The sequence below is a fragment of the Camellia sinensis genome, chromosome 2, assembly GCF_055761805.1.
Source record: "Camellia sinensis isolate YWXY chromosome 2, ASM5576180v1, whole genome shotgun sequence".
In the NCBI taxonomy this organism is placed as follows: domain Eukaryota; kingdom Viridiplantae; phylum Streptophyta; class Magnoliopsida; order Ericales; family Theaceae; genus Camellia; species Camellia sinensis.
In genome coordinates, this window is record NC_138962.1 from 193,181,548 (window position 1) to 193,207,591 (window position 26,044).

The 26,044-nt window shown below is 35.5% G+C and overlaps 1 protein-coding gene and 2 pseudogenes across 2 annotated transcripts; 2 read left to right on the forward strand and 1 right to left on the reverse strand.

Annotated features, from left to right (window-relative positions):
• Nucleotides 1-4,353: 4,353 nt before the first annotated feature.
• On the reverse strand, nt 4,354-8,473 carry LOC114258122 (calcium-transporting ATPase 8, plasma membrane-type-like). The gene is made up of 7 exons (XM_082913641.1): nt 8,139-8,473; nt 7,945-7,978; nt 7,734-7,843; nt 7,587-7,642; nt 7,173-7,215; nt 6,983-7,066; nt 4,354-4,648 (listed from the first exon to the last, which is right to left on the reverse strand). The coding sequence occupies exons 3-7, from the start codon at nt 7,812-7,814 to the stop codon at nt 4,556-4,558; spliced, it is 357 nt and encodes a 118-aa protein (XP_082769767.1). The 5' UTR covers nt 7,815-7,843; nt 7,945-7,978; nt 8,139-8,473; the 3' UTR covers nt 4,354-4,555.
• A 3,266-nt stretch (nt 8,474-11,739) lies between these two features.
• Nucleotides 11,740-13,451, forward strand: LOC145820517 (hydroquinone glucosyltransferase pseudogene; annotated as a pseudogene). The gene has a single exon (XR_014362214.1). The product of XR_014362214.1 is annotated as a hydroquinone glucosyltransferase pseudogene (transcript).
• A 6,439-nt stretch (nt 13,452-19,890) lies between these two features.
• On the forward strand, nt 19,891-25,223 carry LOC145819334 (hydroquinone glucosyltransferase pseudogene; annotated as a pseudogene).
• The last annotated feature ends 821 nt before the right edge of the window (nt 25,224-26,044 follow it).

A 26,044-nucleotide genomic window follows, 5' to 3' on the forward strand; every position in this document is an offset into this window, starting at 1 on the left:
GCATCGGGAGCGTTGTCTCTCTCTTCTTCTCCCTCTCTCATTCTCCCTCTCACTCTGTTTTGTTTTGTATATCCGGGAAGCGAGGGAATTTTCAAAGCTTTTTTTTTTTCTTTTAAATTACTCACCAAAACAACGTCGTTTTGGTAAGACTTAATCTTAGCCCTTAGATGAATCACTCTAGGAGATCACTCTAGGAATTAACTATAAAGGATCTTAACGCCCTCCACTCACATAAACAAAAGAGAAACAAATAATTATCAATAAACAAATAAATAAATAAATTTCACAATTTAATTTTTATAACAAAATAAATTTTGAATTTTATCAATTTAGTCCTTATTTTTTTGGTTTATTTTCAAAACTATTTTTCTATTTTTGTTAACTAAAAAAATTAAAAAATAATATCATATATATATTATTAAAAGTAGTGTTTTTTCAATACTTATGTGGCATATTATAAGGATTTATTTTTTTCTAAGAGAATCACATCAGCATATACTTTCTTAATTACATATAGAGTTCTATACAAACTCAAACTTCATTTAAATTATACTAACTTTGCGTATTTTATAGGGACTCTGTTTGACAAATATTTCTTTTCCATATATTTTTCGTGATAAATTGAGATAATCCACAAGCCCAATATTAATTTTGTGTTTCATGTTTTTCTTCTTAATTCTTAGGACTTTTGTAAATGCTAAATTGCCCCTTTTTTTCTTCTTATTTTTCCGCGCATTATTCTATACCCAATACTAATTTTATATTATTTTATATTATGGATTTATCGTTTAAATTTTATAATGATTCTATATATGAAATTATACTTCATTTTCTATATTATTTTATATAATCACAACTCCTATTACAATCAATTCACACACTAAGATGTATTTATCGTTTGAATGTTTTTATTATTTTTCTTTTTGGGTTTAAATGTTATTATTTGACACTTTCTTAGTTAGTCGTCATTAAATTTCTTTTATATAATTGATATTTTAATTTATTTTACAATTTTATAATTTAATATATATATATATATATATATCATATAAAATCATTATACATTTAATTATTTTAATAAATTTTGTATAATTTCTGTTTCTACATATTTTTATTTTCCAAATGAATATAAAAGAAAATTAAATAGTTAGAATTACTTTTAACTTTATGTTACTCTTCTAATTTAACTATTATTTTTAATATCAAAACAGTATTTATTTTACTATTTTATAATTTAATTTATATTTATTTTACTATTTTATAATTTAATATATATCATACAAAATTATTACATGATAATTATAATTTTAAAATACGATAGAACTAAAATTATCAAAATATACAAATAATTTAACTACAATTAATATATATATATATATATATAAGTATTCAAATAATAATTTTATAAAACGATAGTGCCAATATTATTAAAATAAATAATTATAATCATACTTTATTTTTAATTTGAAATTAAAATTAAAGTTATTCTTTTATAACACACATTATACCATCAAATATTTTTTTAAAAAAACAACAACATGTGTATTGCACGAGTCAACTGCTAGTTTTAATCATTAAACTCAACGTAGTTATATATAAAATATTTAAAATATTTATTTTCATTCAATTGAATGACTAAAATATCTAATTTCATCGATTTTACTTAACGAAAATAAGCCAATGATTTAGTTTAAAAATAAATCAAAAGTTTAGAATTTAAATTGACAAAATAACAAGCTAAAAATTTATTTTGTTATAAAGGTCAAACTATGGACTGTTTTTTTTAATTTTTCCAAAAAGAAATAACAATTCTATAAGCGTACAAAAAAATAAAGAAAATATCAAATTAGTGGAATTTTTAAAAAAAAAATTACAAATCAATGAGAAATTTTATAAATATTAATAATTAAAATTTTAAAAATTTTCATGAATATGTAATTATTTTTTCATAACCTGACTAGGATGGAATTACTCCAAAAAAATATCTAAAAATTACTCATAATTTAAATTGTGTTGACAAAATTCATTGTCAATAAGGTCTATAACACATGAAATTCAATCTCCACCATCCATCTCTTTCTAGATAAATTCATGAATTTTTTTCTTAGATATTGTTTGAAAAGTGACTAAATTAGCGAAAAAAATTAAAAATTAACCTATTCTCTATATTTGTTTATACTTTTCGTAAAAATTTCTAAAACTTAATAAAAAATTCAATTTCCAAACGAGCCTTCAATGTGTATCTTTTGTCAAAAGAAAATTATTGGGTGTGAATTCCACTATTCACAATTAACAATTCCCCATCCAGTCTCCCAATCACCAATATAAATAGCCCAAGGTTTGAGTAAATATTGAAAATAATTATGAAATTAAGTGAAATTATTAACTAATAAAAATTTTTATACTATAATGATAGTTACTGCATTATTTTGTTAGTTAAAATTAACCAACGTCCACCTAATCATATATATTATTTTAATCAATTACAACAATATTTATTATGAAATGAAATGTATGATGTAAATTAAAAGTTAATGAAATGTAAATCATACTTAAAGTGATTGCAATTTAAATATATATATATATATATTTGGATATATTTATTTTATCAGCGAACAAAATTTCATTGATTGTAAGAAGGTAGACATTACAAAATATCAAATAAATCAACAAAAGAAAAAGAGCAGGTGCGAAAAAAGTATCAAACCATATGAAATACCCCATCCCAATTGAAGGGGTTCCAACCCAAACCATAGTAGCCCCGACACAGTGCAAATCTAACATCAAAGCTACATGCCGAGATCTCATCCACAGCACCAAGAAAGAAATCATAAAGTTATATTTGGCCGAGAGATTTAGAAAAAAAATTAAAGAGAAAAATAGAAACGATAGGTGAAATGTGAATAAAATATATTTATATTTTATATAGTTTTATTTTTTTCTTTCTCTTTTCAAATTCATTCCTAAATTTCTCAACTAAACACAACGTTGGATTTAGGGTGGCTGATATGCGGTGTACACAGCAGCCACTGTTGTGCAACCAAATGAACCCAGTTCGGAGCTCATTTTGATAATTCGAGCCGTTCACATTTTAAAATACATCAAGTAGAATATATCTGCAAAAAATCAAGTTAATCGGATATCGTTTACCCTTTCATTCACTCACATTTGTATTTATTTTAATACTTTAAATCACAATCGTTATTTATTTTTATAGATACAAATGTGAGTGGATGAATGGATAAACGATATCCGATTAATTTGATTTTTTACAGATATGTTCTACTTGATATATTTTAAAATATGAACGATTTGAATTATCAAAATAAATTTCGAAATAAGCTTATTTAACTACACAACAATAATTGCTGTGTATCTGCATAATAACCATCCCAAATCCCGCAACTTAAAAGAATGTGTTACAAAGTACCCAATCTAATTTGGTGCAGATGAAAAATCAAGTCAATTACAGAATACTCCTTGATATTTGTTCTGGCCTTGACCCAAAATGCCACTCTCATCTTGATGTGATCAAGGATGGAATCCCAATTGGGTTGAACATTCTGAAAAATAAGTTAAATTCTAGCCGTCTGGATTGACCACAAAGTTACAAACGGTACTGCATCCCAAATGGCTTTTTCTTTCTTTCTACTATCAGTTAGACTAAAGATTCCAAATAAATTATTAAATTTTTTACCAAATCTTTTTTTATAGGTGTGAGATTTACACAAATCATATATGTGTGAGATTTACACAAATCATATATGTGTGAGTTTCACGTCCATAAAAAAAGTTTGATAGAAAATTTAATAATTTATTTAGAATCTAGAATATTTTCCTTCTACTATTGTTGATAGATGATTTCTAGCCATCTAGATTGACCACGGAGTTGCAAATTCATAAAATTGAGTCAAATTTTTTAAAAAGTAAATTATTTGTTTCCGTATTTTTTGTTTTTAGTGAAAAAATTTAATATTAAATATTTTAATTTTAATTTTAATTTTAAATGTACTTCATCTAGATATACTTCAAACAACTTTTAGTGGCGTTTAAAAAACGCCGCTATAATTGGCAAAAACGCCGCCAATTCCTTTTGCGACGCTAAGCACCAAACGCCGAGGACGCGGCCGTCGCTATAGCTTTATGGCGTTTTAAAAACGTCGTGATATTAGTATAGGCGGCGTTTTTAAAAACGCCGCTAAATGTCCTACCAAACGCACGCTGACGTCACTGACCATATTTAGCGACGTTTTAAAAAAACGCCTTCATATCTTTTTTTACACATAAACAGTTAGTAAGTATGGTTTAAGAGGCATTTGTAGAAACGCCGTCATATCTCTTTTTTTTTTTTGAAATTGTGCTAATTTTATTTGATTGAACTAAAAAAATACCTGTAATAGCACTAATATAAAATAATAGCTCCCATTCAAATAGTTGTAATGAAGCATTAATTCACTTTCTCATTCAATTAATATCCAATCACCATTACCCACAAAATTAACATATCCAAAATCCAGAAATCATGTTTTAACATTAACCACAAACTAACATATATCTAAAAATCATGCCTTAACATTAACCACAAACTAACATATATCCAACAATCATGTCTTAGCATTAAAGTTGTAATCTTCACTGGTCTACATGCCTGCATCAGAACATAAACTGCAATCAGATTTACCAAAATAAATACAAATTGAAGAATTTGTACCCAATACGTATAAACAGTACTTAAAACTTGAAGAAGCACTAACAAGAAGATTTTATCACATACCAAGAAGCACTAAATAAATACATATAAAGAAAATGGCAAACCCAAAGACAATATAGACACATGAGAATCATGTAAAATTAAATAAATAATGCTCTCATAGCATAAACAAATTTAGAGGCCATTAGATCTAACTCCCACTCATCAAATTAGACAAGACTTCTGAGGGGTCTTTAACATATTTTTTTCTTTTAAAATGTGTATAACCTTATCAAATTGAGATTTGCCATCACATACAAATTCAAATTTGAATCCAACCAAAAATCTGGGCCAATGTTGAACAGGTCTATGATGAACAAATTTAGACCTTTAATTGACAATAAAAAAAATAATTGATGGCACCATCTGATGCTCTCCAATTCGGCAAACACCATTCTTTCTAAAAAAATTGCAAAAATTGCCAACAATTTCTTCAACGTATGATCAATTTCACACGAGAGAGTATTCATGAACTCGAATCCAGGCAAGAGGCTACAAGTAAAAATTATACAAAATAACGTAAAAGGAAAAGAAAAAGAAAAAATATTTTTTTGATTAGAATAAACATTTCACAACAAAATAAGAATTCTAATTATAAGTAACTATTTTTATGGGCTGTATGCTCTCCTTGATCTCATAAAGTGTGGTAGTTCACAACTGAGATGAATCAACTGCTGAGGATACATACTATGCTTGTACAATCAAAATCATACAAACATATGTGCACTGAAGACACATATTAACAAGGCCCTAAAACATAATATGAACTAATACCTTCTTGAGAATTATGTCAAGAAGTTCTGCCCCTGCTTTTGAATCAAATACCTTAGCTTGATGGCTACTATTCCAAGAAAAAAAGAAACTTGAATTCATCTAAACTAGCAATTTACAACATGAAAAGTCAAGCCATGAATAATAAATGTGAAAAAGAAAACCATATTACATATCCAGGTAAAGGAGTAATCTGGAAGCAACAGGGGGAATTGTGTTGCAATTACAATAGTTGTTACCCCAGATGAGAAATAAAAACCTTTTTTTTTAGCTTTTAGGGTGTATTTTTAGTTCAAGATACGTCCTACTACTTGGAACCAAAGAATTAGTAGATCTATTCCGGTCAAATTGGGACTGAGCAAGGGTTTTGAACTTAAAATCTATGATCTGATCATTGAGTCAATTCCTAGATTATAATCCTTGCAGCAAGTGATTGAGTTCAGTAGTTTCCCATATATATTTTATCGACTCTAGAACATAGTAATATGTAGAAAAGAAATTGTTTCAGGAGCCAGCAGATATACCGAGAAGAAGGGAGGGAAAAACCTACCATAAAGCCACCTGTCTCTGTTTGCCACCAAGTGTCAGATATGGGGCATCTCAAATCTCCAACTATATTGAAAAACCACCTGTTAAGATGAAAAAGAAAACGTGTCATACTTCTTGTGTTCAAAAATGTAATCCAGCAACAAAAGTAGAGCTTGTAACCTCCATGCACAAGGATTTATAGGCTCGCCTACACTACTGACAATGAGAAAGAAGAAAACAAACACAAAGCAGTTATGCAGCAACATGAAAATTGTCGAGTCACTTTTCAAAATAAATTAATCAATAACATATGGAGAAGAGAATCTGTTAGTTTCCCCGGATTACAAGGCTGGCGTTATAGAGAACAAGAAGGTTAAGAGAATCTTTTTATTTATTTTATTCTATTTGTGGGTTTGGTATGGGAATTGGAAAATTTGATATCAGCTCTGTGAGTCCAACCATACTAATTTCTGGGTGAGTGAAATAAGCTGCTGGAATGCTCAAATGGTTGAGCACGTGATCTTTTCCACTGACTCGGAAAATTTGATATCAGCTCTGTGAGTCCAACCATACTACTTTCTGGGTGACTTGTTCAACAACTATATGAAAAAATCAAATAATATACAAGTAAATACATAAAACAAAACAAAACAAAATGTTTAAATATTCACTTAACTTTGGCTTCCACTTAAACCAGTGAGGCATAAGAATATCTGATTTGATTATAATCCTCCTAGGACCTTTCCTACTTTTGTCATGTTAAAGAATCAAAGTAATACACTGATGAAGTAGAAGATTAAAGAGGCAAAGATCTTTCTTCAAGTGCATTAAAAAATTAAAGAACTCAATGACCAGAAAATCAAACTATGAATAGGTCAATGGAATTGGAATATTGAGCACTAGATGTTTCCAAAGTAACAGCATTTAACCCACCTGATTTAACGTTAAGGTCCCAGTTTTGTCACTGCAAATGGTAGTAGCAGAGCCCATGGTTTCACAGGCAGAAAGCCTCCTGACCTGAAGTTCAATATTTGTGAAACATTTAAACATGTACTTTTATGTGTGTATGTATGAATATCAATATCATATGTAGCGACTCAAAGAAAAGATAAATCGCACATACCAAGGCCTTGTCTGACATCATTTTCCTCATTGAGTAGGCAAGGCTGTAATACAGGTACGGGAATGCACTTTAAGAAATTAAAGAAGCATAATCTTTGAACTAGATAGTAAAAAAGAGACTGGAATGAGCAGGAAATATGCAGCAAAACTAATGATGGCCCCAGTAAGCAATGATGCTGTCAAACTTGAAGATGCTACAAGGACTAAAGTAACTTAGAAGAAAACATGGAAAAACTAGGAATCAACAACATGTCCTCCAATAAACTTCAAAAAGAGAGTGGCAAGAAAAGATAAGCTCTACCTAACACCAATTTTGCTCAACCAACTCCAGATACTTGACAATATTTTTGATCAATTGAAATGAGTTAATAAAATTAGAATGACAACAAAATGACTGGAAGAAGGTCAAACTTACGTTAAGGTAGCGACTAAGGGAAGCCCTTCAGGCACTGCAACAACCACAATAGTGACCTAAAATTCCTTCAGGTATTAGTAAAATACTCAAAATAACTATATATGAATATATACTAATTACAAATTATGTCTGTAAAACGGCACATACTGCAACAGTGAAAATCTTAATAACTCCATCTATGGCAGTACCAAACTTTAGTATGACCAGCCTTGAATTGAGGAGTTCCATCTGTGTTTTTGGTATGTCCAGTAAAGTATCTGCGGATACTCCAATTTATAAGTTTTACCAGTCCAAACTTTGTTTTTTAGAGAGAAATAGAGAATTGAGGAGAGAACTCAACAACTAAGATTGCAATTACCTTCTCAAAAGGACAAACAGAACAACTATAGCTACTGCAAGTCCAACGAAGCCAATAAATGATATTAGCCTAATTTGATGCTAAAGCTCAACATGATATCTAGTCAAGCTATACGCAAGTAAATCCGGACACTTGGTTGTATAAAAAAATAAAAAGGCATTACTAATAATATTTCAAATAGTTAGAATGCATACCTTCTTCATGGTTGGAGTCGGGTCTAAAACCGGGGTTAGGATGGCTTGTGATCTGGACCAGCTTCCAAGCTGTCGCTTTCCTTTCTCGGGCTTGAGGTTGGTGAATCCATTTGCACTGAATTGCAATACTTCCTGACAGCGAGCGAGCTGAACTCGACTGCACGACCGGTTCAAATGAACCGACGCTTTACGGTAATTATTCCCTCTAAGAAAATCAATCTGAGTGTGATCTACATACTTGTGCTTCAACAGTACCACTCTTTTAGCAGCTACATGACTTGTCAACCTCATCACCATGTCCTTCACAGTTGCAGACATTTTCCCCTTATTTCTTATTCAATTTTCCCTGCTTACACACACACACACACAATAACCCATCAATTATAAACTCATGTCAAGCCCCCAAGTTCACAAATTTTTGTGCTACACATCAATTATATAAACTCTGAATACTTACAATTACTTACAAATTATAAGTATTGATTGTGTTTTTAAAGGTTAACTCATTCTAAAATTCACATTCTTAATTGTTGGACTACCTGTCCTGGTTCATCGTGAAACAATCTTACTTATTCATCATCATGGATTCATGGTATTGGTTGAACATTGATTATTTGTTTTCTTTCTTCTTTCTTTGCTTTGGTTTTTTGTTTTCTAAACCAGTGAGAAATTGGTTTATTTTACAAGGTAAGGTGCAGTACAGTTCTATTAGGAAGATTACATGACGTGTTGGTATTTGAGCAGATCAATACATCAACCAAGAAAGTAAAGTCCATTCTTGGTTCATTCCAATGACATATATTAACATATATCCCTGACAGGATCCCAATGATTATGCAGAAAGATGGAACGCCAACAAATCACAAATGAATTTGAATAAAGGTATTGATTGATTTTTAAATTGAAGCTAATTAACTTGCATACCTAGTAGGTGTATGTGGTTTGTACAGAGAAAATGAGAAACACTAATCTAATCAATTGGGTGGTGGTGCCCTGTTCAGGCTCTCTCAGATCAGAGACGTGTGCCTTCTGTCAAAAACAAAAATTACAGTTGGTGCCTTTTTATTAATTTTATTTATTTATTTGTAATTTGAGTGTTTTATTCGTGAGGAGGAGGATGATATGGAAAATGGGTGGTTGAAGAAATTACAATTATGGCGCTAAATCGCTTTGAAAGTAACTGTTGTTTGACTTGTTGGTAGATCATGTAAAGTCCCATGGAGTGGGAGGGAGTTGCTAATTCCACACCCATTATAGTGCACCCATCAAAAACTACTGGTTTACTTTTTAATTTTTTTGTTACAGTTCTATCTTAATGTATAATCATTATTAAGGTCAAAATTATAAAATTAAGGTCAAAATGAAGTAAATATGGCATACAAAACAATTGACAAGTATAATGCTTTTTTGTGTTCTACTTCAAACGACAGATACTGTCCATAATATTATATAGAATGTAAGCACTATCCGAAATCAAAACAACTCATTAAACATTACAAGGAAAACTAACCACCCAGCAGTGATGCAGAAAAACCAGGAAGCAGATAAGCATACCTGAAAATTTTACACAGAATTAACCATTATGAGAATATTTCTTTCTGTAAAAGGGAATAACTCCTCAACATGTTTGAAAGATAATTTTCTCACAATAACTTCGATTATTTTCAGAGAGTAAATTCATTGCACATATAATGAATGTAACTAGAATAAAATCTGGTTTCATTCTCAACAGAAACAACACTGGAAACATCATCATCACAAGTACAGTTTACCAGGGGGACAAATTTGCAGGAAGGTGGTTGAGTACCCAACAACATATGAATATTTAAACCCACCATGTCCCCGTGTCCTAAGATACTCGCAATGATTGGATTTTGCGAGAATCTCAAGACATAATCAAATCTTTACAAGTGGTTAAAGACAATGAAACAGAGAAATTTGGGAGCCGAAGATCTTAGCCTCTATACAAATAAACACGTGATAAGTATTTACATGAAATATGATTAAAGAAAAGCGTGGTTACTTGAATGCAGTTGCCACTGGACCTATGCCGAAAACTGAAGCCACAATAATCTCCCTAATTAATCCCTGCGATGAAAAACAATAACAATTACATCAAAAAATTAAGCAAGAAGAATCAAAATGTTGAGGTGGTTTTAATCGTTAAAAATCACCAGAATCTTGCTTGTGATGGTAGACAAACCAATCCACGCAGCGTGTTGAATCAAGCCAATGTCTACAAAATCACCCAAATATTAAAGCATTCTAGGGTTACAGACACACATTTATTTGTATATGTATATATATCGAGAGTCTAGGGTTGGGGAATAGTACCAGAGGGCATCGAATTGGTGTCATCATCTTCGACCTTGAACTCGGATTGGAATGCGTGGCTTGAAGAAGTTTCCACCGAGTCGACGAGAAGGAAGAGCTTCAGAGAGAGAGAGGGGGTGGAGCTCACCTTAGTAGACGATGGTGCAGATAATGGTGCAGACGATGGTGCAGATGGTGGAGACCGATCTGAATCTCTGACGCTCTGCGATGAAATCACTGAGATGAAATCGCTCTGAATCTCTAAATCTCTAAGATGAATCTCTGAATCGCTCTGATAAGGGTTTAGAGAGGGTTGAGAGAGAGAGAGAGAGAAAGAGAGAGAGTGGAGCTCACCTTCGTTGGTGCTCGCTACCTTGCTCTGAGAATGAATAAGCGGTGGAGCTTCGAAATCGCTCTGAGATTTAGAGAAAGAGAGCGCGCTCGAGATCCAAGTCTTAGGTGAGTCTCAGATTCAAAATTAGGGTTTGAAAAGGGGGGAGACCATGCGCGTGAATCACAACGCATTTGGAGGCGTTTTTCAACGCCTCAAAACGGTATCGTTTTGTTAAACAAATATGCGGCGTTTTATAAAACGTCGTTAAATATTAAAAAAAGTGACGTTTTAAAAACGTCGCTAAAAAAACGTCGCCTAAACTCCTTTTTCCTGTAGTGAAAATTATAATATTTAAGGAAAAATCTTTAAAAAATTATCAAATAAAAAAAAATATATTATAAAATATAAAAATTTAGTATATTTTCATATATATTTATTGAATTTTTAAAATATTTTTTCACAAAAATTTTATTTTTCAGGTGCATCTAAGTTATGCGTATTTAGAAAGTAAAAAATTTAATTAAAATATTAAAAAAAACACTCAAAATTAAAAAAACACCTAAAAATAAAAATTTAAATTTTAAAAAAAAATCAGTCAAAACTAAACAAGATGATTGCATCTTTCTTTCTTTGTAGAATTGTTGATATTTTCTCAATGATTGTGATCCTCTATCAAAAAAAAAAACTTCCGGGAGGTTGACGACACTTACCCAGAAGAAAAAAACGTATGACTGAGATTTCACTGTGTATTATAAATTATATTTATAAAATTAATTTAAATCATAAATTGATGATTTTGAATAAAATTTTGAATATATAATGGTGGGTATATAATATAATTTTTATAAAAATTTATTTGATATATAAAAAATTATATTTTTGAATGATTCTGATCCGTTATTTTGTCTTAGGAGGCTTACGTTTGCACTTAGCTCACTAGTCCTAAACATCCCATTCATTCTAGAACCCTCTCTGCATTCTCAATTTTAAAATAGGAAGTCAACAAAAACAAAATTCATTGTAGAACAATTCTTTACAATACTTATCCCATACAATACAACAAAACTACACAACACAACACAACACAACAGAAAATCAAATTTCTCAGCATTTCTATACCATGAATCAAACACCCCATGTCGCTCTTCTACCAAGTCCAGGTATGGGCCATCTCATTCCTTTCATTGAACTCGCCAAGCAACTCGTCCTCCACCACCACTTCTCTGTCACCATTCTCATCCCCTCCGCCGCACCACCCACCCAAGCCCAAAAAACAGTCCTTCAAACCCTCCCCAAAACCATCCACCACATCTTCCTCCCACCCGTTCACTTACCCAATGACAACCTCGATGCTGCTTTCCAAATCTTCCTCACAGTTACTCTATCTCTTCCCTCTCTTAGACACACATTAGCTTCATTATCAACCACTACCCGTTTGGTTTCTCTCATCGTCGATCCATTCGGCATCGATGCCATCGATGTAGCTAAGGAATTCGGCGTTTCGCCCTACTTGTTCTTCCCGTCACCAGTCATGGCACTGCTATTTTGCCTACATTTGCCGAAGCTAGATGAGACGTTTACGGGAGATTACAAAGACCTACCTGAACCGGTACAATTCCCGGGTTGTGTACCAGTTCAAGCTAGAGATCTCCCAGACCTAGTTGAAGACCGGTCAAGCAACTCCTACAAGGTATTCCTTGGGAGTTTTAAGCGATTTGGTTTAGCTGAGGGCATAATTGTAAATAGCTTCGTGGATATGGAAGAGGGGGCCATAAAAGCGTTGCTGGTGGAAGAGCCGGGCAGACCAGCAGTTTATCCAGTCGGACCGCTTATCCGAACAGGTTCAAGTGATGGATTAGAAGAGTCCGAGTGTTTGAAATGGTTAAATGATCAGCCAAGTGGGTCAGTAGTGTTTGTATCATTCGGAAGTGGTGGGACTCTCTCTCATGAGCAACTCAATGAGTTAGCATTGGGTTTGGAATTGAGTGGCCAAAGATTTTTGTGGGTTGTGAGAAACCCTAGTGACAATTCTAGTGCTGCATTTTTCAATGCACATAACCAAAACGACCCTATTAGCTTCTTGCCAAAAGGGTTCTTGGAGAGGACACAAGGTCGAGGCCTAGTGGTGCCGTCGTGGGCACCGCAAATTGAGGTGCTGAGCCACCACGCCACCGGTGGATTTTTGACCCACTGTGGATGGAACTCGACTTTGGAGAGTACTGTCCATGGTGTGCCTCTAATCGCTTGGCCACTCTTCGCTGAGCAGAAGATGAACGCAGTGATGTTAACGGAGGGTCTGAAGGTGGCGTTGAGTCCAAAAAGTCATGAATTGGGATTGGTGGGACGGGAAGAGATTGCAGAAGTTGTGAAAAGTCTTATGAAAGGAGAAGAAGGGAAGAAGGTTCGCCAGAGAATGGAGGGACTCAAGGATGCTGCTGCGAAGGTCTTGAGTGAAGAAGGGTCTTCTACAAAATCACTATCTGATTTGGCATTCAAGTGGAAAAATCAAAACAACATTTGAAGTCAAATCATTTATTTTATTTATTTGATTTTTTTAAGTTCAGTTAATTTCATTTTGTTTGTTTTGTTTGTTTCCTTTTTTTCTTTTTTCTTTTTTAATTTTTTATTTACAAATCACTGAATAAAACCTGAATTTGTAGTTGTTGGATCCAAATTATGCAAGTTTCTTTTGGAAAAACATATGTATCATAAAAAAAGTTTATCATGTTGTGTGGGCCATCTTAGAAGGAATTAGGGGATGGCTTTCCTCTGATTTGGATTAGAGGTTGTTATTCAGTTTTGTAGGATCTATTATGATTTTATTTTAATGATTTAAATAGTTTATTTGTCAACTATTTCGTGTGTATTAATCACAAAATAAATATAAATTGCTGCATTTAACTTATTATATACTCATCTCTAAAAAATTGGACAAGTTTGTTGTTAAAAATAAATTATTTATTTTTTCAGTAACAAATGTGATGAATTAAATAAATTATGATTTTCTGATTTACTTAAATTTTATGTATGTATTATATATATAAAGAATCTGATAAAATAATAACAATTTAAATCATCAAAATGAGACTATTACGGACTCAAAAACTTTTTAATAAGTTTTGTGATAGCACACATTCTATTTTTTTGAGTCTTTTCTTTCAGGCTATTTAATATATATGTATTTAATTATTTATAAAATTATACCTGTTTAAATATTCTTGACTGCAACCATACCTATTTAAATGTTCATTTTTTTAACAGACGCCAAAAAGTTTGATCCTAACTTGGGCTCTGTTGTGTCCCTGCTGCAACAGGGCCAGCCACATGATACGCGAGTAAGGCGATCTTAGGCCTCGAATTTTGTCTAGAATTAAAATCTTACATAATTTTAGTTTGAATAATGCTTGAGAGCTCGAAAATGAGCCCCCTAATACCCCTAATACTCAAAACAACGTCGTTTTGGGCATTAGGCTTTTTTTTTTTTTTTTTCTCTGCCATTTTCGTTCGACCTGTAGGGGAGGGGGAGGAGAGGGAGAGGGAGAGAAAGAGGGAGAGGGAGAGGGAGAGAAAGAGGTCGCCGTCGCCGTCGTCTCCGATCCGTCGCAGAACCGTCGCCGATCGCCGTGCCTCCGCCTCCGTCGCCGATTGCCATGCCTCTGCTCGTCACCTCTGCCATCGCCGATCGCCGTGCCCCCCGCCTCCGCCTCCTGCTCATTTTTTAGGCCCCTATAGTCCCCCTCCCCCTCCCTCTCCTCCTCCTCCTCCTCCTCCCCCTCCCCCTCCGTCTTCTTCTTCCTTCTGCTGAAAAAAGAAAAAAAAAATGAAATTCGGGGCATTCGGGGGAGCTCAGATTCAAGCTCCCTAGCACGACCCTTTTAGTTTTTATAACAATCATTATATTATAATGTCTATTTTTACGTTAATCAATTATTAAGTCAAATTAACAAAATATATAACGAAATAATAATTTTTTTTTAAACAAAACAAACCTATTATAATCTTTATGAAATTTTTTTCTTTCTTTTTACTATTTCACTTCCCTAATTTCTCATTGAGTATTGTTTTTCAAGAAAAAAAATATATCTATTTTCTAGACCAAATGATATTACATTCTATTAAATATTTAAGTCAACTCTCACTCTTCATTTATTCTCTAATTATTAATCAATTATCTTATATATACATCATTGGATTAGAAAATAGGTCCATAAAATGAACTTATATATAATTTTCCTTTCCTATTTTCTTTTTTGGTTAACGAGTAAACTTCCTAAGCCTGTTTTCCGCCGACTTCAGAATCAACTGCCTAATGTTGGTTAATCGGAGTAGCACGAGGGGCAAACCTCTGGCATGTGCACCGATTCCACAATGCACACACCATTTTAGTCAGAGAGTGTAGCTGTCAGAATTTGACCTCATACCCAAGCCCTGGATACAGGTCGTCTAACATTTAGAGGGCTGTTCTACAACCACTGCACCAAACTCCTGGGAATTAGCCCTAGAATGTATGGAACGTGAGACCTCAAGGCATATGCACCAAGACCTTAGCAAAATGCCCCAAGGCCCTTACTAAATTAGTAACACCAATTTGCCAACTATTGCAGTGCCATTTGTCAATATTGATCAACACCACCATAATTATTGTTTATAAGCATTGTGTGTCATTGGGGAATGTTGAAGAATATCGTGGTATGGTGGTGTAGAGAGAGGGATTTGATAGTGGGTCAATGAAAGTGAGAGTAGTATAATAATTTCATTTTGGAATTAGAGAGTATTTGGATAATTTTAATTTTATCCGTTAGGTTAGTTGTAGGAATGTTTTTGATAATAGAGTAATTGTAATTGTAAAACATGAGATAAAAAATTATAATTTTAATAAATTTCAAAAATATATTTGTAATTTACCTTTATAATTAACTAACTCAGTAAAAAGTGAAACAATTTTTTTTACAAATCAATCAAATCCGTAAAATGAGATTTGAGGTCTCTTCTGATAATCTTCTTTAACAAAGTGAATCGTCTTGAGATCATGAAACATGGCCAAAGACTGTCCGTTTTTGCAAGCTGAGTCTTAATAAAGTGAGATCGTTGAAACTTGGCTGAAGATGATTAATTGATTGAAACAAAAAAAATAATACAGTAGCTTAACTATAAAAAAAAAAAAAAAAAAAAAGGATTAGAAAATTTGAATAAATATCGAGGATGATAATGATATGATATTATTAAGTGTAAATTACATTGATCTCCGTTGAAGTTTAGATTAAATATAATAAATTTTATAATTTCAACGTAATTATATAGACTTCTCTTTTAGTAAAATTAAATAGACTAAAATTAATATAAATTGTGAAAAATACAAAAATAGTAAAGTGCTTTCTGTTATATATATATATATATATGAATTAAAATCTTATATTAAAATATTAAAGTTTATATTATGTTTTTCAAATCTCGAGGAGTTTATTATAATTTATTCAATTATTAACTAATAAAAAAAATTAACGTTATTGTGATGGTAGTAAACTATATTATTTAGTAGGTGAAAAATAATGGAAGTCAACATAATCATATTTTATTAATCGGTTCAATATTTAATCCCAAATTCTTGGCATTACGTTTGCACTTACCTCACTACTCCCAAAAGTCCCCTTCTAGACCTCTTTACCTGCAATCTCAATTTTAAAAGGGAAAATAACAATCAAAGTTAGAAGATTAAATTTTGTTTTTATAAAATATGAAATACCACTCCTTGTATGATGAGGTGTGACTCAAAATGTGTAAGGGTGAATTCCCTCATTTTAAAACAAAATTTGAACAAACAGACAAGACACTATACAACAATTCTTTGTTCTATAAGTAGAAATCAATCAATTCTTATCTCATACAACCAAACTCACCACAACATAGTTAGTTACACAAGAATTTGCCAAGCAACTCATCCACCGCCACTATTTTTCAAGTCCAGACCATCTGTCGTTATTCCTTGCAGTGATACCTGCCGTGGGCCAAAATGAGGACGGTTTGAAACTTTTTTTTTTTTTTTTTTTTGGCATTTTGACTTTCCTCCCCTTTTCTTTTCACTAAACTCTCAAACCAGAAAGATGAATAGAGGAGATGAAGAGGGAAGATGACGACACGACGATTGAATGAATGAATTTTAAACAGAAATTGCATAAATGGTTGTACCAATTTTCTGGATAAGCCTCTCTTTTCATAGCTGCTTCAAAATTAAAAGCACTAGATTCACTTTTCTTGCTTTATGTATATATACCTATACCCGTATGTTCGAGCACAAAGTAATCTTCTTGTATAATCCTGTTGATCAAGTTTGCACTTCTTTAAATGTCGTCACTTTGTTACCTGAAAACACAAACGTGAGCTAGCCGACGGGTGTGTGTCGGAAACCTCTCCGATGCCTAAGTCAGCAAATAAACAATAGACACAAAAGTTTTGTGTATTTGAGAATAAGAATAGTGATACCTGTCCATAAGTTCTGTCATAAGCTTTTATAGATTCAACGTAGTACAGTCCTAATAAGACTCTAACTCTCCTTAGCAGAGTCCTCCCAGGAGTCTCATACTGAAGGATAATGTTTATGCTTAGAACACCCTCCTCGCTGCAAGCCCAGTGAAATGGCACAAGTCTTTGCTCGACTTTTTGCCGTCTAACCAAACTACCTCTACTCTGTCCGCCAATGGCTTAACCATACAACACGCAGCACCGTGAAAGCTAACATTGCATGGCTGTCCTCATAGCTCGGCACTCCTCATAGCTCGGTTCTCCTCTCTGTTTGACTACCTTGCTAGCTAGCACAGCCTTAGCATTGACCACCACTAGGAAGTAGGCAAGTCCCGTGGCTCGGTCTCTTAGCTAGGCCCCATAGCTTGGTCCTGTAGCTAGGCCTCGTAGCTAGGTCTCGTAGCTAAACCCCGTAGCTAGGTCCCGTAGCTAAATCCCATAATTAGGTCTCGTAGCTAGGTCCCAAAGCAAGGTCCCGCAGCTAGGTCCTATAGCTAGGTCCCATAGCTAGGCCCCATAGCTAGGCCCCGTAGCTAGGTCCCGTGGCTATGTCCTATAGCTAGGTCCTATAGCTAGGTCCCATAGCTAGGTCCTGTAGCTAAATCCCATAGCTAGGTCCCGTAGCTAGGTCCAATAGCTAAATCCCATAGCTAGGTCTCGTAGTTAAATCCCATAGCTAAATCTTGTAGCTAGGTCTCATAGCGAGGTCCCATAGCTAAATCTCATAGCTAGGTCCCGTAGTTAGGTCCAAATATATGGGCATTTACTAGTTCGGTCAAACATCTTTGACCGCCACTCCAACTTAGCTCGGCTCAATTTGGCTACACAAATTACCCTCTCAATTGTCCCTTAATTCCATCTGTAGTGCATGATTGGGATTACTCTATCCAGCCGAGCTACTTTGCTCCATCTAACTGGGCTCACCAAAATTGCTCAATCATAGATTTCTTATAGCTAGACAATCTTGCCAATCCTACTTTGTCGAGCTAACCAGCTCGATAAAGATTTCAAAAAGTTGTTCACACCTACCAACTTTCTTTGGCCGAGATAACCATCTCAGTCAAGGAGTGCTAAAAGTTGGTCACACCTGCCATCTTTCTTCGGTTGAGATAACCATCTCGGTCAAAGAGCGCAAAATATTGGTCACACCTGCCAACATTCTTCAACTGAGATAGTCACCTTGATTTAGGAGTTTAAAATATATATATATATATATATTGGTCAAACTTACCAACCCTGCGTTGACTGAGATAACTGTCATCTCAGTCAAATAGTGCAAAAAGTTGTTGGCCAAACCTGCCAACTTTCTTATCTCGGCTAAAAATTCAAAAAATGTATTGATCAAACCTGCCAACCTTCTTTACCCTAGATCCTCATCTCGGCTAAAGAGTGCAACAATGTGTTGGTCAATCCTGCCAACCTTCTTGAGCCTAGATACTCATCTCGGCTAAAGAATGAAAAAGTGTTGGTCAAACCTGTCAATCATCCTGAGCCTAGATTCTTATCTCGACTAGAGGAAAAAATTGTTGGTCAAACCTGCCAACCTTCCTGAGCTTAGATCTTTATCTCGGCTAAAGGAAAAAAGTGTTGGTCAAACCTGACAACCTTCCTCAGCCTAGATCCTTATCTCTGCTAAAGGAAAAAAGTGTTGGTCAAACCTCCCAACTTTCTTGAGCCTAGATCCTTATCTCGGCTGAAGAATAAAAAAAGAGTTAGCCAAACCTGCTAACCTTCTTGAGCCTAGATCCTTATCTCGACTGAAGAATGAAGTGTTAGTCAAACCTGCCAACCTTCTTGAGTCTAGATCCTTATTTCCTAGATCCTTATCTCGACTGAAGAATGAAGTGTTAGTCAAACTTGCCAACCTTCTTGAACCTAGATCCTTATCTCGGCTAAAGAATGAAAAAAGTGTTGGTCAAACCTGCCAACCTTCTTGAGCCTAGATCCTTATCTTGGCTGAAAAATGAAAAAAATGTTGGTCAAACCTGTCAACCTTCTTGAGTCTAGATCCTTATCTCGGCTGAAGAATGAAAAAAGTGTTGGTCAAATCTGCCAATCTTCTTTAGCCTAGATCTTTATCTCGGCTAAAGAGTGCAAAAAGTTTTGTTGGTCAAACCTGCCAACCTTTTTTAGCCTAGATTCTTATCTCGGCTAAAGAGTGTAAAAAGCTTTGTTAGTCAAATTTGCCAACCTTCTTCTGCCCCAGTCGTGCAAAGGTTTGTTAGAAAGAGTTGGTCAAACCTGCCAACCTATTTTGCCCCCAGTTGGGCAAGACTTTTGCGAGGTCGGTCCTACTTGTCGACCGTGTTAACTCTCGCAAAAGGCTTTTTGTCCAGTATTGATGTTGTGCCAGACTCTGCCTTGGTGCGCACCCCATCTTCCTTTACCCAGATGTGTCGGTGCACTCTTTCCATCATGGCTTCCATAGTAAGGGGCGACGTCATTGTCATTGAATCCCTCAACTTATGACCCACTAGCAGACCCCGCTTGTACTGTGCAATAACTAGGTTTGCGGGACAATCTCCAATCTAATCAAAAGTCTCCCAATACTGGTTATTGTAAGACATCAATGTTTCCTTCTCGTCCATGTCTATGGAGAGAAGCTGGTCAATCTCCACTGGCATCTTGGTGTTCATTCTGAATCTGGTCACAAATGTCTCTGCTAGTTGCGCCCATGAAGTTATACTACCTTCTGGCAATCTTTCAAATCATGTTAAACCCAGGTCACCAAGGCTAGAAGGAAACATGATACATATTAGAGCCTCGTTTCGCCGATACACAGCCATAACCTAGCGAAAGTGGCGAAAGTACATGTAGGGGTCAGACTTCCCCTCATAAGTAGTGAATTTAGGCTGGTGGAAGCTTGAGGGTAATGGTGCGTTCTCTATCGCCAAAACAAACGGCGAGCTCTGCAACCTTGCTAACGCTTTTTCTGCTGGTTCATAGGCAAGGCGCGACCCTGGCATTCCAACCTCGACACTCCCATGTGTTCTAGGAGCCAACTGTTGTAGTGCAGAGACTCTGCAATGGTCGCAAGCCTGAGTGTCTTCTCTCTTTTGAGCCTTTTCCTCAAGCATTGTCCACAGGTCCACCGATCTAGGCAACTCCGTGTGCCTAGATGTCTTTTGGTGCGAATGCGAGGGCCGATAACTGCTTCTCTCCATGTAAGACCTTTCAGTCCTCGTTCTCTCAGACCTAGAGTAACGAGTCTTAGAAGTCCTTAATTGTGTATCACCTGACCTGAGGCTTCTACTTTCAGCTTGTAACAGTGTGACTTGCATGTCACGATCTTCTAAGTGGTAAGAGTGTGCCCTTCTTCTGTTGCTACCCCTTTGCCTTTTATCTGGCGCTTCATCGTCACCATGTCTGTTGTCATCCTTCATATCAATTCGTCTTACTCCATAACACAATCTTTCAAAACCTGAGGATTCATCCTCCGCTTCTGCCTGTCAAGGCTCTGAGAGTGATGAGGACTTGAGCCCCATCTTTCTCGTGTGTCTCTCCGTAGGTTCCATCACTGGAGATCTAATTTTGCCATAGGCGAGATAAAAGGTAAACCTCCGCGCCTCTCACCCCCTTCCGGGGTTTGCCCATTAATAACAGAATGTGGTAAGTCTTCATTGTGCGCCATAGATTTCAACTAAAGAGAAAACTCAATCAAAAGGTTTGTTCTTTTTCTGTCTTCCCACAAACAACGCCAATTGTTCGAGCACGAAATAATCTTTTCGTATAATCCTGTTGATCAAGTTTGCACTCCTTCAAATGTCGTCGCTTTATTACCTGAAAACACAAACGTGAGCTAGCTGGCGAGTATGTGTCGGAAACCTCCCCGATGCCTAAGTCAGCAAATAGACAATAGACACAAAAGCTCTATGTATTTGAGAATAAAAATTGTGATACCTGTCCACAAGTTCTATCATGAGCTTTTATAGATTCAACGTGGCACTGTCCTAACAGGACTCTAACTCTCCTTAGCAGAGTCCTCCCAAGAGTCTCATACCTAAGGATAATGCTTATCCTTAGAACATCCTCCTCACTGCAAGCCGAGTGAGATGGCACAAGTCTTTGCTCTACTTTTTGCCGTCCAATCAAACTACCTCTACTCTGTCCGCCAATGGCTTAACTATACAACATGTAGCACCGTGAAAGCTAACATTGCATGGCTCTCCTCATAGCTCGGCACTCCTCATAGCTCGGTTCTCCTCTTTGTTTGACTACCTTGCTAGGTAGCACGGCCTTAGCGTTGACCACCACTAGGAAGTAGCCATGTCCCATGGCTCGGTCTCTTAGCTAGGCCCCATAGCTCAGTCTCGTAGCTAGGCCTCGTAGCTAGGTCTCGTAGCTAAGTCTCGTAGCTAAACCCCGTAGTTAGGTCCTATAGCTAAATCCCATAGCTAGGTCCCATAGCAAGGTCCCGTAGCTAGGTCCTATAGCCAGGTCCCATAGCTAGGCCCTGTAGCTAGGTTCCATAGCTAAATCCCATAGCTAGGTCCCGTAGCTAAACCCCGTAGCTAGGTCCTGCAACTAGGTCCCGTAGTTAAATCCCATAGCTAGGTCCCATAGCTAGGTCTCATAGCTAAATCCCATAGCTAGGTCTCATAGCTAGGTCCCGTAGCTATGTCCAAATATATGAGCATTTACTAGTTCTGTCAAACATCTTTGACCACCACTCCAATCTAGCTTGGCCTAATTTGGCTACACAAATTACCCTCTCAATACAAACCCATTCACTTATCATTTTTCATTTCACACCATTCCTTTGAACCAAAAGAAAGAAAGAAAGAAAAAATAAATAAATATCTAAAATCTCTGTATTGTTCTGCTTAATAATTATTGATGTTTGGGTTTTTGCAAATTGTTCAAAATCAAAGCTAGATGTTGGGATTTATGAGCTGAAGAGAGGGGATTTCTCTCTCAAGCTCACCAACTGGGGTGCTACCGTTGTCTCCCTTGTTCTTCTTGATAAATATGGTATGTCCCATTTGTGAAATCAGTTATTTATACTTGTATAATTTCTATATTTTCTCAATGATTATTTTCTTTTCTTTTCTTTGTGGTGTTTATACTTGGCGGATGTTGTTCTTGGGTATGATTCAATAAAGGACCATATGGTGAGATTTCTCTTCTTTTTACTTTTAAAGAGAGAGAGAGACAGAGAGACAGAGAGACAGAGAGACAGAGAGAGAGAGATTGCTCTCCTCTCTTATTTCTACTTACTTCCTAGAAAATTAGAATTCGACATTGGTCTGTGGAGAAAGATTGCTCTTTTCCGTCTGATTTCTACATTTTTCCTTTCCAACCGAAAATGATTGACAATTCTCATTCCCTTCCTCTCTGAAACACACACACGGAGACACAGAAAGAACCCTTGTTGTTTTACTATAAAGGTCTGTTTGGATTTGTTGTTTGACAAATCATTGTGATTCAATAAGTAAAGAACCAAAATGGGTTTTGAATTTCCATCAATTTTGCTGCTCGAGATAGCTAGTAATTTGCAATACTAGGTGAGAATAAATATTGCAAGACCTCGTCGCTGCCTCAGTCATAGCCGATTCACCGTGCTTGCGCCTGCTACTCCATTTCACTTCTGCTTCTCTCAATGGGTTAGGGTTCAAGCAAATGAAAAAAAAAAAAAAAAAAACCGACATCGTTTTGAACAATGGCAGGGAACGCCACAGGAAGGCGTGGTAGAAGGATCTAGACTTCGATTTTTCTGCCACCAAAACCGAAAAAACATTTTCCTCTCACCCCTTGACCTACCCATTGACCCTCTCAATGCTACTTCCCAATCCCAAATCTTTCTCACCATTGCTCTCTCTTTCTCCCTTCCCTCAAAAGCATTTTATCTTCACTAACCACCACTACCCGTTTGGTTTCTCTCATCATTGATACATTCGGCATTGCTGCCATCGACATAGCCAAGGAATTCGGCATCTCACCTTACTTGTTCTTCCCTTCCCCGACCATGGCTTGCTATTTTGCCTCAATTTACAAAAACTCGATGAGACGGTTACAGTTGAGTACAGAGACTTACCTGAACCGGTACAACTCCCTGGTTGTGTACCGATTCAGGGTAAAGATCTCCCTGAACCGGTTCAAGACCAATCAGCCAACGCATACAAGAAGCTGATTAGCAATGTAAAGCAGTTTTGTTCAGCCGAGGGCATAATTGTGAATAGCTTCGTAGACATGAAAGATGAAGCTATAAAAGCTTTGCATGCTGAAGAACCAGACAAGCCACCGGTTTATCCAATTGGACCGGTCATCCAAGTTTATTCGAGTGATGGGTTGGACTAGTCTAAGTGTTTGTAATGGTTAGATGGTCAACCAAGTAATTCAGTTTTGTTTGTATCATTTGGAAGTGGTAGGACTCTCTCTCATAACCAACTCAATGAGCTAGCATTGGGTTTGGAACTGAGTGGCCAAAGATTTTTGTGGGTTGTGAGAAGCCTTAGTGACAAGTCTGCTAGTGCTGCTTTTTTCAATGCACAAAGCCAAAATGATCCTTTGAGTTTCTTGCCAAAAGGGTTCTTGGAGGGGAGACAAGGTTGAGGCCTGGCGGTGCTGTCATGGGCACCGCAGATTGACGTGCTAAACCACTGTGCCACAGGTGGATTTTTGACTCACTGCAGGTGGAACTTGACACTGGAGAGTATTGTGCATGGTGTACCTCTAATTGCTTGGCCATTCTACGTAGAGCAAAAGATGAATGCGGTGATGTTAATGAGGGTCTGAAAGTGGTGAATCATGTTTTATTTTTTTAATTTTTTATTGTATTAGTTTGATTTGGTTTGGTTTGATTTTTTTTTTAGAAAGGTAGTTATATGTAGGGGAGTACTAAAAAATTAGACATCTCGCATTAACTTAGCCAGTGTCGTTTAATAAGGTGAGTGAGTTGGGTTAGACTGGTTTGATGATAAAATTGATTGATTAGTTAAATAAATAAAATTGATTGATTAGTTAACTAATCAATCAATTTTATCACCAAACCAGTCTAATCTAACTCACTCACCTTATCAAACGACACAGACTGAGTTGGTACGAGATGTCTATTTTTTTAGCATACCCATACACATAATCACCCTTGTAACAAAAAAAAAAGAAAATCAAACCAACACAGCCCAAAAATAAATAAATAAATAAAAATTCGAGGCATTTCAAGGCCTCAGCATCACACTATAAGTTATATATATAAACTAGTTTTGAGCTGATCGTGCATTGCACAATCACGATGCCAGTGGTAAATTTGTAGGTATAATACGAAATATATAATTGAGTATTAGTATGATATTATAAATATTAAGAAAAAGTTGTTCCCCTAGCTGTTATGTAGTCAGTTTGGAAGGCTAAGAATGAGTGCCTTTTTCACGAAAAGAATGTTGATGGGCTTGAATTAGCTGAGTTGGTGAAAATAAGGGTAGCAATATGGAGTAAGCAAAGTTCTACATGTTTGCAATATTTAGTGGAGGACATTGTCAATAATCTTGATAGGATCATAGCTTGATTGAAGTGGTGGTAGATGGCATTCTGCTGGTTTCAGTTCTTGTTTCAATTCAATTCAATGCTGATAAGGTGGAGGTGTTGCTGGCTATGCTGGGTTTAGTTAGATTGCTGCTAATTTTTGCCATTTGGTTCTTTTTCTTTTTTTTCTTTTTTTTGCACTTTTGCTGCTGTTTGTGATCTGTTATGGGTTGAAGTGTGGGCTTTGCCACTGTTGCTGTTTGCTGGGTGGAGATTATAGGTTGATAGGGGTGATTTGTCATTGGTTTGATTCTATAGGTTGCTAGTTTTGGGGTTGTTTTTGTGTTTTCTTGTACGTTTGCTCTGTATGTTAGTTATTCACCAACTTGGAGCTTAGAGGTAGTGCTAGCAGATGATTTGGTGTGCATCTTGGTGCCAACCTGGTTGGGATCTTGGTGTGTCACTATGTGTAACAACCCTCGTCACTGTTTACCGATTAACCACTGATTACTGCTAAACTGAGACTGATTATGATTGGTAACTGAAGTGATTGAAGTACTGAACTGATTGACTGAAATCTGGAACTGAATTGATTAAGTATATCTATTTAATTGTATGTCTATCTGTTGGTTGTTTGATTATCTGTTCATGCCTTTGTGTTTAAATTGCGAATTGAAGGCCTTATCGACGGCCGAATCTGAAATTGATTGATGGTTTGTGATCGTTAGAATTAATGTAATTTTATGGCATATTCAGTTAAAATGTGATTTGGTACGATTAAATTAGGTTGAATATTGATAAATTACATATATTGGCTTTAATTACCATTTTGCCACATGAGTGGCTCACTACCTAGACTACATTTGAGCCTCACAACACTTCAACAAAACATTTCATCAGTCCATTTCTTGTTCTTGCCGACTTGAGAGAGTGAGAGGTAGAGAAAGCTTGAGTTTTTCACAATTTGGCTTAGAGTCTTGTAGAGATTGAAGGATTCTTGCATATTGAGCCTCTAGACTTGTAATTGAGGAACCTAAGTATGAATTTCATCCTCCTTATCGTGTATATTAAGTTCTTTTTAGCATGGATCATGGTAGTTTAAAAAGTTAAGCCAAGAATTGGTTCAATAATGTTGAATTGGAGCTCATTACATGCATGCATGTTTGAATTGTTGAGTTGTGAGTTGATTTCATGGTAAAATGTTATATGCATGTTCATATTGTGTTTAAGTCCATGATTTCATCTTGTCCTTGGAAGAATTGGCTCATCAGAGCATGAA

Bases quoted from the DNA above. Each gene is read 5' to 3' on its own strand.
- LOC114258122 (XM_082913641.1), bottom strand. From the start codon at position 7,814: ATGGAACTCCTCAATTCAAGGCTGGTCATACTAAAGTTTGGTACTGCC. The intron at 7,643-7,733 runs GTATGTGCCGTT...AAGGAATTTTAG, and splicing joins TTAAGATTTTCACTGTTGCA to GTCACTATTGTGGTTGTTGC. The intron at 7,067-7,172 runs GTATGTGCGATT...ATTGAACTTCAG, and splicing joins TGATGTCAGACAAGGCCTTG to GTCAGGAGGCTTTCTGCCTG.